Here is a 13,572-nt window from a genome sequence, read left to right on the forward strand (position 1 = left end):
TTCATTTCCCATTTCCTTTGCTTCTTACGTAACTCTGCTTACGAGAGAAACTCAGGTTGCCTGGGGTTGGGCTAGGAACAGTGAAAATTCTACTAAAAATAACACGTGTAGGAGTAGAGCTCTGTGCAAACTCACATACACATTTAAAATACTCAGGTGACTTTACACACATCACAAAACCTCTAAACAATGGAGGAGAGAGAGAACGTTACCAAAATGGGCTGATCATCTTTAACAAGGAGGCCCCTGCCAAGCCTCACGCTATCCAGAGCCAGGGCTGTTAAGGGATTCCTCAAATGAAAATGAAAATGATCCAAAAAACATCTGGTCCCGTTTTGGGCTACATGGGTTTGGCCATCAACTAAAGCCCTGATGTAATTTCTTCCCCCCAGTGAGAGTTTCTAGAGCACTGTAGAGGACTCAGCTCCAGGCCCTTGGTGAGACTCGATACAAACCTGTTGGAGAAAGGTCCTTCTTCATCCTTTTTAGTTTCTTGGCCTTTTTCCTTCCCTCTGAGAGGGGTTCTGCACAGGGATCTGTCTGCTCAAGCTCAGTGTCAGAAATCTCCCCCGATGCTTGGGCCTCCAGGCCGGCTTCTGCTCGACTGGGACTCAGGTTTCTCTTTCCTACTGTGCTGGTGGCTGTGAGACTGAAATGCAAATAGAGGAAAAACATGAAGAGTGCTGAGAGTAACTGGAAGACTAAGCCTATAAAAATATTTTAACACTCTTAATTCCATTAACACTTAACTAGCAATCAAACAATACAGGCAGCTGCTGCCTGGAGGTGCAGGTTAAAGACCTCACTGTGAACTGAAGTCTAAACGTACACCTACAGCAAGCCTATTCAGAGGAATCTTCTGTACCAGACTTGTGCACAGATAGACACGAATCTAAGAGTGTTTAAAAGAAAAAAGTTTTGACAAAAATCCCTGGTCTTTATTTTGATAGAGTTACGAACAGCCGACTTATTGGGAAAGTCCCTGATGCAGGGAAAGACTGAGGGCAGGAGGAGAAGAGGGCGATAGAGGATGAAATGGTTGGATTGCATCACTGACTCAATGGACATGAGTCTGAGCAAACTCCAGGAGATAGTGAAGGACAGGAGGGCTGGTGCCCTGTAGTCCATGGGGTAGAAAAGAGTCAGACATGACTGAACGACTAAACAACAATCTTAACAGAAGAGTCGGAGAAGGCAATGGCACCCCACTCCAGTACTCTTGCCTGGAAAATCCCATGGACAGAGGAGCCTGGTAGGCTGCAGTCCATGGGGTCGTGAAGAGTCGGACATGACTGAGTGACTTCACTTTCACACATTGCAGAAGGAAATGGCAACCCACTCCAGTGTTCTTGCCTGGAGAATCCCAGGGACGGCGAAGCCTGGTGGGCTGCCATCTATGGGATCACACAGAGTTGGACATGACTGAAGCGACTTAGCAGCAGCAGCAACAAAAGAGTACAACAGACTAGCAGAGCAATCGTAACAAAGCAGTGGTATGGATTACATTAAATCACAAAACAGCATTGTTACTTACATGCCTGCCTAACAGATATACAGGAGAACAGGAGAATTCTTGAGTCTGTCTGCTGTCACACTACTTGTGTATTTGAATATATTTAAGGGGCATACCTCGGGGATCCTGGGTGGCTCAGCAGTCAAAGAGTCTGCCTGCCAATGCAGGAGACACAGATTTGATCCCTGGGTTGAGAAGATCCCTGGCGTAGGAAATGGCCATCCACTCCAGTATTCTTTCCTAGGAAATCGCATGGACAGAGGAGCCTGGTAGGCTACAGTCCATAGAGTCGCAAAGACACAACCATACCCCACCTTCATAGAATTTTCTTCTATTCCAAAAAAGTGACTTTTCAAGATTATCATTAAACCTGGCTTCATTTTTAAAGCTTTATAGGATTTGACATGTTGAATTAGATCAGATTACATGTCCTGATTTTCCTTAAGAAAGTATGTTCCCTGAAATAGAACTTGATAAAAACAGAGACCACATGGCCAATGTGAGTCCTGTCTCCTCTAAATGAGTCTTACAGGTTTTTAAAAAAAATTATAGCCCCACGTTATGAAAAGCATAAAGAATCCAGTCATTCCCCCTAAGGGAGGCCATTTCAGCCCAGAGAGAAGGGTGGATAGCGAGAGAGAGAATGTGAGCATGCCCCTGGGTCAGCCCTCCCTAGGAAGTGATTGCTTTAAAACAGGGGTCCCCTACCCTAGACCATGGACCTGTACTGGGTGATGAACCTCCGCATGGCAGGAGGTGTGCGGTGGGCCAGCAAGTCAAGTTTCATCTGTATTCACAGCCACTTTCCATCGCTCATATTACCGACCAAGCTCCGCATCGTGTTGGATCAATGGGGGCAGTAGATTCTCATAGGACAGTGAACCCCATTGTGAACTGTGCATGTGAGGGATCTAGGTTGCAAGCTCCTTTTGAGAATCATCCTGAAACCACCACCCACCCCAGTCAGTGGAAAAATTGTCTTCCATGAACCTGGTCCCTGGTGCCAAAAAAGGTGGGGCACCGCTGCTTTAAAAATGTTACCTATAAAGCACTCAGGCTACTCAATTATTCAAGTTCAGAAATGTTACTCCTGCACGTCCCTCTTCCCTGAACCTTACACTTGCTAAGTTGTGAGACAAGAAGAAGGTGGTGGTACTTTAAAGCCTAAGAAGCAGAACAGAGCCCAGAGCAAATGGCCTCTTAAGAATGGCTGGCTGGCCTGCCACTGTCTTCTTTTCACCTGTATTATCTGCAGCTTTCAGAAACATCTTTTATTGAGGGGACATGAAGAAAAGGGAGAATACCAATGGAAGTATGGGGGGGTGGGTATTAAAAATTCATGCTAAAGTTTGCTGTTTGAAAACTGACAATACCTTTAAATTTTTCTTAAAGACAAACTATTTTTGGTTGGTGTCAAGAAATTTTGAAAAATTCAGAAAGCATAAGTTGGAAGATAATAAGGACATGTCCCTCCATCTCAAAAGGGGTAGGAGGCCTAAATATTCCTCTGTGCTATAAACTCTGGAACATGACAGCCTCTGAGACATAAATGTTTAATGAAAACTCAGATGGAACCATAGGTCCTTCAAGAAATACAAAGTCCCGAAATATCCCTAACTGCACACAGAAATCTAGCGGATAATAAAGGTAGTAATCAGGGATTTCCCTGGTGGTCCAGTGGTGAAGAATCTGCCTTGCAATGCAGGGAACACAGGTTTGATCCCTGGTCCAGGAACTAAGATCCCACATGCCGAGGGGCCACTAAGCCCAAGCGCCACAACCAAAGAGCCCGCACACCGCGACAAAAGCTCCTGCATGACGCAGTTAACACCTGAGGCGGTCAAATAAATAAAATGTTTTTGGTAATGGTAGTATTCAAATTCCCCTGGAGGAAGAAATGGCAACCGATTCTGGTATTCCTGCCTGAAAATTTCCATAGACAGAGGAGCCGGGTGGGATACAGTCCAAAGGGTTGCAAAGAGTCAGATACAACTGAGTGACTGAGCACACACATTCAAATTACTGGGGCAGAAATAAACTTTCAAAAAAATGGTGGTGGGACTAATGGAAAAAGATAAACTAGACCCATTCTTCACCCATAAAAAAGAAAAAATGTTAAAATGGATCAGATATCTAATGAATATGAACCTAAACACATAGTGAAGGAAAACATGGATGAATTCCTCCAAAACCTGGGTGTAGACAGAGGCATTATGACTCACTATGTCTCACAATCCATATGTAATAAAAGATTTATAAATCTGATCACTTAAAGATAAAAATCCATTGCATAGCACAGTGAAGACAAATGAGAAACCAGGAGAAAATAATTGTAAAGTGTATCACAGATAAAAGGCTAATGTCCCTAGTATACAAGTAAAACTCAAAATTAAAGGAAAAAAAGAACAAAATTCTATAGGAAAATCAGCAAAGCTGTGACTAAATAGCTCATTACACACAAAGATAGACCACACACACACACACCCCCGCCTTAAACACACAAAAAAATGTTCAATTACCCCTTATACACATAAAAAGTTGTTCAATTCCCTTCATGATGCAAACTAAATGAAATATTGTTTCTCACCATTAGATTGGCAAAAACATTCAAACGCTTGATGAAACACTCTGTTGGTGAGACTATGGAAATAGGCAGTCACAAGCACTAGTGAGAATGAAAAATGGTCTTCCAGAAGCAAATGTGCCAGTATTCAACAAAACTATGCATCTGTTTACTCTTTGAGCCCGCAGTCGCACTTCGAGGAATTCAGAAGATATACGTCCAACAATGCAAAAGTATTTATCTACAAGATTACTCATTGCCACTTTATTTGTTATTAGGATATGTTATTGCCAAATATCCAAATGTCTAAGTATAGGAAATTGGTTGAATAATTGGTTATAAATTGGTTGAATTAACTATGCTATGTACAGTCAATGTAACTAAGCAGTTACAAGAACGAACGATAATCTCAAAGAACTGATATGGAATAATTTCCAGTGAAAATGGTGAAAAAAGCAAAGTGCAAACAAGCAATTTATGAACCTGTATTCCCAATCTTGGGTGGAATATTGGGGTGGGTGGTGGAATTAAAGAAAAAAAATCCCAAACCCTTCAGTAGCTTTGCTTCTGTAGTTAAATGACTGAAGCGACTCTGAAAATGTCTGGATACACGATAATGTTTATTTAGCAAATTAGTGAAAGTGTTGATGTAGTTGGAAGATACATATGCAAATATTGGAATGGGAGAAGGCAAGGGGGACCCTGTGGGGATGAAATGAAACTGGAGATATGACTATGGGCGTGGCATCTCTTTTTTTTTTTTTTTTAGTGGCTATTTCCTATTATGTTTCCTATTTCTTTCTTTTTAAAGAAATATTTATTTATTTGCTTGCAATGCAGGATCTTCAATCTTCATTGTGGCATGCAGGACCTTTAGTTGAAGCATGCGAACTTAGTTGTGACATGTGGGATCCAGTTCCCTGATCAAGGATCGAACCTGGGACCCCTGCATTGTGAGCTCTAAGTCTTAGTCACTGGATACCAGGGAAGTCCCTGGACTTGGGATCTCTAAAGGAAGTATGGGTACACGTGTGCATGTTTACATGCATGCATGTATATGACATATATGTGTATATCCATGCACATATTTCGGAGAAGGCAATGGCACCCCACTCCAGTACTCTTGCCTGGAGAATCCCATGGACAGAGGAGCCTGGTAGGCTGCAGTCCATGGGGTTGCTAAGAGTCGGACACGACTGAGCGACTTCACTTTCTCTTTTCACTTTCATGCATTGGAGAAGGAAATGGCAACCCACTCCAGTGTTCTTGCCTGGAGAATCCCAGGGACGGGGGAGCCTGGTAGGCTGCCGTCTATGGGGTCGCACAGAGTCGGACACGACTGAAGTGACTTCGCATAGCATAGCATGCACATATTTCCCAGTACTGCCCACTGAAAGGACATAGAAGGAAAAAAATTCCAGTGGTCACAAGCACATGTAGTGTCCACAGTATAATGTCTAACACCATACCCCACTGAAAACAAAAAGGGCTCCTCAAAGAAGAACTTTTTGATTCCAGGGCTGGGGTAAAAGAAGCACAGAATGAGCCCAGAGTATCTTGCTATACAAGAAAGTAGGAAACTGCTCAGGAGACGACGGGGGCATGTCACAGGGACACAGGAAACAGGGGGAAAGGGCTCCTACTGACCAAGCATGTGAGCACCAAAGTGATTTAAGGGTCAACAATACATTCTAAACCATTGAAAAATGACAGGGACCCATGGGTCTGCATCAATACATAACAGAGAGAGGAGGGAAGAGCTCTTAATTCTGGTTAAATGGTGAGTAGGAAATAGTAAAGGTAGAGAGAGATGGAATTGGTAAATTATCCATTGGTAACCATCACATGAAGAATGACTGATGCAAAAATATCAAGAGATGCTAAATCAGAGGAGATACTTTGATGAAGTGCAGGATATTTGCATGATCTTAAAGTGTCTCTCCTGAGATTGATATCCTGAGAAGGGCACAGCATCACTTCTGCAGTATTCTGGTCAGGACATATAACTTGAATGTAATCATGAAGAAACATCAGACGAACCCAAATGAAAAAAATACCTTATTGAAAAAAAGGTGGGGTGAAGGGTTGGTGTCCTTCAAAAATGTCACTGTCATAAAAAAGACTAAAGAGACATTGAAAATTAGTTGCAACACATTATCACAGACTGGATCTTATACTAGAGGCAAAAAAGCTACAAAGATAATATTGGATCAAATAATAAAAGTGGAATATGAATAGGAGATCACTGTATTATATCTATGTAAAATTACTGAAGTTGATAACTATACCACAGTTATACCAGAGAGTATCAATACCCTTAGAGTATTTAGGGATTAAAGATCATGATGTCGCTAACTTCCTCTTGGATGGCTAAGAGAAAAACAAGTGTGTTGCAGGGTGGGGTTCAGAGAGAAAAAGGGAGTGCAGCGACAGAGTGTGTATACGGAGAGAGGAAGGGGAAGAAGAGACAGCATGCACACACGAAACCAAAAACGGCACACGTTAACAAGAGAGGCATCTGGATGAAGAATATACGGGCGCTCTTTGCAGTATTTGTGGACCTTTTTACAGTTTGAATTACTTCCAATATAAAAGCAAAATAAATCACTGGAGATACTTGAGAAGCATGAGGTTCAATGAATACGGAAAAGTAGGCCCCTCCCTGGCGGTCCAGTGGTTAAGACTCCTCGCTTCCAATGCAGGGGGTATGGGTTTGATCCCTGGTCTGGAGGAGCTAAGATCCTACATGCCTCGTGGCCAAAAATCCAAAACATAAAACAGAAGCAATCTGTAACAAATTCAATAAAAACTTAAAAAAAAAAAAAAGGTCCACATCAAAAAAAATCTTTTAAAAAAAACAAGGAAAAGTGAGTTTCATCTAAGGAGTATCTTCTGATGTCTGTCTACTGCAGCACAGTCTAGGACTGAGGTGTGTAAGTGCTTACACACGAGAGATAAATATGTCACCAACCCAGTAATACAAGGAAGCAGCTCCCTGACCCATTAACAAAATGTCTCATTTGATACAAGTGAAAGTGAAAGTCGCTCGGTTGTGTCCGACTCTTTTCGACCCCAGGGACTGTAGCGTGCCAGGCTCCTCTGTCCGTGGGATTCTCCAGGCAAGAATACGGAAGTAAGTAGCCATTCCCTTACCAGGGGATCTTTCCAACCCAGGGATCAAACCCACGTCTCCCACACTGCAGGAGGATTCTTTACTGTGTGAGCCACCAAGGGAGCCCAAGGATACCGGAGTGGGTAGTCCTATCCCTTCTCTGGGGGGGATCTTCCCAACCAGGAATCACAGCAGGGTCTCTGCATTGCAGGTAGACTTGTTACCCGTGGAGTCCCTTTAGGGTCCCCCGGAGTCAGCATCCATGCCTTTTCGTTCTTCAATGCCTGGGCCCTTGTTCCTTCAGTTCATCCCCTCATTTAACCAAAACTCTATCAACACAATGAGCGTCTCCCATGGGTCTCCTCCCAACCCTGTCCAGTCCTGCTTGCTGACTCTCAGTCACGGTTCCAGCTCCTTCCTACACTGTCGCCCATGCACCCTCCCAATCTTGCCTCTCGATTCTTAAAACAGGATCTGAAGTGGTTAGTCCCTCCCTTTCCTCCTCCTCCCAGTCTCCCTTCCCCTTCAAATCCTTTCCTTCCAATGTTACCAAACATCTTCCAAAGCAGAGATCTGATCAAATATTTCCAGCTCTGAGACTTCCACTGCTTCCACTGCGAAACTGAATTGTAACTGCTTGGAGCAGCAGACAGGTTCCTCTGTCATCTGGGTCCCCATCGGTTTCTCTAGCCTTATCTTTTTTAAAATTATTATTTATTTATTTATTTTTGGCTGCACTGGGCCTTTGTTGGTGTGAGTCGGTTTTCTCTAGCTGCAGTGAGCAGGGGTTACTCTTTGTGGTGGTGTGTGGGCTGATTCTCCTTGCAGTGGCTTCTCGTTGCAGGGCATGAGCTCTAGATGAGCAAGCTTCAGTAGTTGTGGCTCATGGGATTTGCTGCCTTGTGGCATGTGGGATCTTCTTGGACTAGGGATCGAACCCATGTCCCCTGACTGGCAGGTGGATTCTTAACCACTGGACCACCAGCAAAGTCCTTCTAGCCTTCTCTTCCATGAGGCAGTTGAGTTGCAAAGACAGCATCTGTTTACCTTAATTAATTTCGTGACATGCAGTTTTCCACATGGTCTGCTGTCCACCAGTGGGCTTATCAGCCCCAATACACTCTGCATTTCCCATTCTGACATTGCTGTTTGTGCCAAGAGCCTACTGCCCATCTCTTCCTGCTCAAATACCACTAGCCTCGTAGAATGCTCCCTAATTCCTCTGTTCAGTGCTCCTTTTCCTCCATGCTTCCTGGAACACTCTCCTTGTCTGTCTCCAGGGGCCTTTAAGTCATATATCCTTATCATCTATAATAAACAAAACTGGGACCAATGCAGATGTCCATCAACAGGAGAACAAACAAACACACTGCAACACGGGTATACAATGAAACATATTCAGCACATAACAATAAGGAATTACTTATATAAGCAACATGGGAGAATCTCAAGCACATGCTAAGTGAATAAAGCCTTCATATAAAACAGTGGGTATTTCATAATTCCACGTATATGAAATTCCAGAAAAGGCTTAACTACAGAGAAAAAAACTCGAGGAAGAAATGGGGGATGGCAGAGGAACCTCAACTTTTTGGAGTGATGTTAATACTCTGTATCTTTATACAGAATACACTTTTGTCAGAACTAGACCTCAACATTAGGTAGGTTCTCTATGAGTATCAGGATTGACTGCATTATATTTTAGCCTGAATTTGCAGATGATGATTTTGCAGGTGTTTGCTGGAAACATTATTTTTATCCTCATCGTAGGTCACTGAATGTCTAGTGTTCCTCTTGATAAACGTCTAAGAGTCTACTATATATCACAGCCTATGTGAGCACCTTGCCTCTGGGAGGTTCCTGTTTTTATATGACTTTTATTTTTTTTTCTATTTTATTTTTATTTTTTTTTTACCTTTATTTTTTAAATTTTATTTTATTTTTAAACTTTACATAATTGTATTAGTTTTGCCAAATATCAAAATGAATCCGCCACAGGTATATATGACTTAATTTTACAAAGCATTTTCAGAAATATTTTCCCCAATTAATTTACAACACATTTCTTAGTTCTTTTTTTTTTTTTCCAGCACCCTTCAGCATGTGGGACCCACTCCAGTGTTCTTGCCTGGAGAATCCCAAGGGATGGGGGAGCCTGGTGGGCTGCCATCTATGGGGTTGCACAGAGTCGGACACGACTGAAGCGACTTAGCAGCAGCAGCAGCATGTGGGAATATCAGTTCTCCGATGAGGGATCAGAGCAACTCCCCGTGCATTGGAAGTGAAGAGTCTTAACCAATGGACCACTAGGGAAGTCCCCATATTTTTTTTTTGGCTTCACTAGGTCTTTGTTGCTGTGCATGGGCTTCTCTCTAGTAGTAGAGCCAACAACAGGCTCTAGAGTGCACGGGCTCAGTAGTCGTGGCACACGGGCTTGGTTGTGGCCTTGCAGTATGTGGGATCCCTGACCAGGGATCGAACCTGCATCCCCTGCATTGGAAGATGGATTCTTAACCACTAGATCACCAGGGAAGATCTCCAGTTCAGTTCAGTCGCTCAGTGGTTCTTTGCAACCCCACGGACTGCAGCACGCCAGGCCTCCCTGTCCATCACCAACTCCCAGAGTGTGCTCAAACTCATCTCCATCACGTCAGTGATGCCATCCAACCATTTCATCCTTTGTCATCCCCTTCTCTGCCTACCTTCAATCTTTCCCAGCATCAGGGTCGTTTCAAATGAGTCAGTTCTTCACATCAGGTGGCCAAAGTATTAGAGTTTCAGCTTCAATATCAGTCCTTCCAATGAATATTCAGGACTGATTTCCTTTAGGATGGACTGGTTGGATCTCTGTACTGTCCAAGAGACTCTCAAGAGTCTTCTCCAACACCACAGTTCAAAAATATTAGTTTTTTGGCGCTTAGCTTTCTTTATGGTCCAACTCTCACATCCATACATGACTACTAGAAAAACCATAGCTTTGACTAGATGGATCTTTGTTGGCAAAGTAATGTCTCTGCTTTTTAATATGCTCTCTAGGTTGGTCACAGCTTTTCTCCAAGGAGCAAGCGTCTTTTAATTTCATGGCAGTTCTTAATCTACAGTTTCTGCCTTCAAATAAGAAAGAAGCCTTTGCTCCGTAGGAAGGGCTACTGTTTATTGGACATTTTGCCTGAGAAAGCCCTCACACAGGTGTGAAATTAATACAGTTCAGATGTTTAAATGTGCATTTGTATGAAATATCTACACCAATATAAAATGTTCTCAACTGTTACTCTTCCATTAAAAATAAAAACAGTGACTGTATCCCATATAGCTTAACTAAAATGGTTTTGGATCAAAAACAGTTTTTATTAAACACTGAAAAGATTTAGGCAGTAAGGCCTCTAAGTTTTTGATTATCCGTTTTTATGGCCCAGTGTTGTGTGTGTAGACACTCAGTATATGTAAGTTGATAGGCTAGTCCATTACAGATTGATTTTAAAGGTCAGAAGTCAGAATGAAAACCCAGTGAAACAACCTCCCATGAGTCTGAGCTCACTTCGCATGCAGAACTGGAATGCACAAAGTGAACTACTTTATAATGCATATCAAGCGCACGTTTAAATCCATGAAAGAAGTGGTGATTAATTTAAAAAACGAAATGTTAGAGAAACAACATGGTATGTCAAAACTGAACAGTAAACCTTTCTTAGTGTCTATATAGGGGAATGCAAATGATAAGCTGGCCTGGTTACAACAGCTCTTAGGTCAAACTTAGAATTCTGCTACAAGATATCGTTAACAAGGCAGCAACTACAAATCAAATTCCGGAGGGTGAATATCTCCATTAACTTCCTCCTTTTAGTAGAAAAGAAGGTTTGCTAACAGAAAGGTCACATTTATGAGCTTCTACAAATGCCTTTTTCTGTAAAACCACAAAAATTTGACTGCCTCAGGAAAAATTTCCCCTCTTTACTTTTAATTAGGGCATTATCTACATGCAATTAAATCCACTCATTTTAAGTATACAGTTCAGTCGATTTTTATTATTTATTTGTTTGTTTGGCTGTACTGGGTCTTAGGTGTGGCGTGTGGGACCTCGTTCCCTGACCAGGCATTGAACCTGGGCTCCCTGCGTTGGGCGGGCCAAGTCTTAGCCACTGGACCACCAGAGAAGTCCCCAGTTTGGTTAATTTTTGAAACTGGATGTAGCCCTGTAAGCACTGTAACAATCAAGATAGATATCAGTTTCCTTTCTCTAAAAATATTCCTTGTGCCACTTTGCACTCAATTCCCTTCCCAGCGACCACTGATGTGCCTGCAGTCCCATAGCTTTGCTTTTCCCAATGGTTCATATGAATGAAATCATATAGTATTTAGTCTTTTCTGTTTGACTCTTATGCTTAGCATTATACTCTGAGAACTAGCCACACAGTTGGAAGGATTGATGTTTTATCCCTTTTGTTACTAAATAATATTATTTCATAGTATGGCTATACTGCAATTCATTTACTCATTTACCAGTTGATGGACGTCTGGGCTGCTTCTAATATTCTGTTACTATAAACAGGAATACTACGCACATCCGTGTAAAGGCTTTTCTGAGTTTTTTTAAATCGTGGCAAAAGACACACAACATAAAACTACCACCTCAGTGAAATTAAGTACATTTATATTGTGCAACTGCCACCACCATCCTTTCCCAGAACTCTTTCCACTTAGCAAAACTGAAACTCTGTACCCATTAAACATTAATACCCCATTCCCTTTTCCTCCCAGGCCCTGGAAACCACCATTCTACTCTGTCTCTATGATTTTGACTACTCTAGTAGGTACTTCATAGAAGTGGAACCATTCAGTATTTGGCTTTTTTTCATTTAGCATAATGTCAAACGAGGTTCATCCATGTTGAGTGTGGGTCAGAATTTTGTTCCTTTTTCAGGCTGAATAAAAGCCCATTGTATAGGGCTTCTCTGGTGGCTCAGTGGCAAAAAAAAAAAAAAAAAATCCATCTGCCAATGCAGGAGATATGGGTTTGATCCCTGGTCTGGAAAGATCCCACACGCCATGGAGCAACCAAGCCCGTGGGCCACAACTATTGAGCCTGTGCTCAAGAGCCTGGGAGCCACAACTACTGAGCCCATGTGCTGCAACTGCTGGAGCCTGCGAGCCCGAGAGCCCGAGCTCCACAGCAAGAGAAGCCACTGCAATCAGAAGCCTGTGCACGGCTACTATTTAGTCCACTGTACACATACCATAGTTTGCTTACCATTCATCTCTCAACGAACACTTGGGTTGCTTCCACACTTTAGCTGTGAAAATGCTGCTATCGACATGGGCTGTATAAATCTCTCTTCAAGACTCTGCTTTCAATTATTTTGGGTATATATCAAGAAGAGGAATTGGTGGGATTATATGACAAATCTATTTTTAGTTTTCTGAGGAAGCAGCATACTGTTTTTCACAGCAGCTGTACCAGTTTACATTCCTACCATCAGTGCACAAAGTTCCAATTCTCCTATCTTTGTTAACACTTATTTTCTAGTTTTGTATTTTTCCTAATGGGTATGAGGTGGTATCTCATTATGATTTTGCTGTGCCTTTCCCTGAAGATTAGTGACACTGAGAATCATGTGCTTGTTGGTCATCTGAATACCTTTTTTGGAGAAATTTCTGTGCAAGCTCTTTGCTCATTTTTGAATCAAGCTGTCTGATTCTTATTGCTGTTGGGTTTTAGGAATTCTCTATATACTCTAGACATTAATCCCTTATCAGATATATGGTTTGAAAATATTTTCTCCCATTCTGTGGACTGCCTTTTCACTCTGTTGTAGTGTCTTTTAATGCACAAAAGCCTTTATTAATTTTCATGAAGTCCACTTTATCTGTTTTTTGTTGCCTGTGTCTTTCATGTCATATCTAAGAAATCATTGCCAAATGCAATGTCATGAAAACTTCTCCCTATGTTTTCTTTGTTGTCTTCTCAGAGTTTTATAGTTTTAGCCCCTATGTTTATATTTATATATATATATATATGAAATCCAGTTTGAGTTAATTTTTGTATATGGTGTTACGTTAGGTCCAACTTCATTTTTTTCATGTGGATATAGAGTTTACCCAACACCATTTATTCAAAAGACTGTCCCTTCTCCACTGAATGGTCTCAGAACAGCCCTTGTTGAAAATCATCTGACTACTGGCGTATGTCTGTAGGCCAGAACCACACTGTTTTGATTACTGTAGCTTCATGGTGAGTTTTGATATCAGCAAGTGTTAGGTCTTCAAATTTGCTTTTCTTTTTCCAAGATTGTTTTGGCAATCAAGGATCCCCTGAGATTCTGTAAGCATTTTAGGATGGATTTTTCTGTTTCTACAAAAAATAGGTTTTTGAAAGAAATTGCATTG

The 13,572-nt window shown here is 41.9% G+C and overlaps 1 protein-coding gene across 7 annotated transcripts in view; it reads right to left on the bottom strand.

Moving 5' to 3' along the window:
* Positions 1-13,572, bottom strand: part of PARN (poly(A)-specific ribonuclease) — a 179,310-nt gene that overhangs the window by 12,817 nt on the left and 152,921 nt on the right. For 6 of the 7 annotated variants that reach the window (XM_061401173.1, XM_061401174.1, XM_061401175.1 and 3 more), the window contains one exon: positions 456-649. In XM_061401173.1, the coding sequence (XP_061257157.1) occupies positions 456-649 (194 nt within the window). Of the gene's footprint in view, positions 1-455; positions 650-1,527; positions 1,754-13,572 lie in introns of those variants that run through there. The other variant, XM_061401172.1, reaches the window with a different exon arrangement.

The sequence above is a fragment of the Bos javanicus genome, chromosome 25 (assembly GCF_032452875.1).
Source record: "Bos javanicus breed banteng chromosome 25, ARS-OSU_banteng_1.0, whole genome shotgun sequence".
Classification (NCBI taxonomy): domain Eukaryota; kingdom Metazoa; phylum Chordata; class Mammalia; order Artiodactyla; family Bovidae; genus Bos; species Bos javanicus.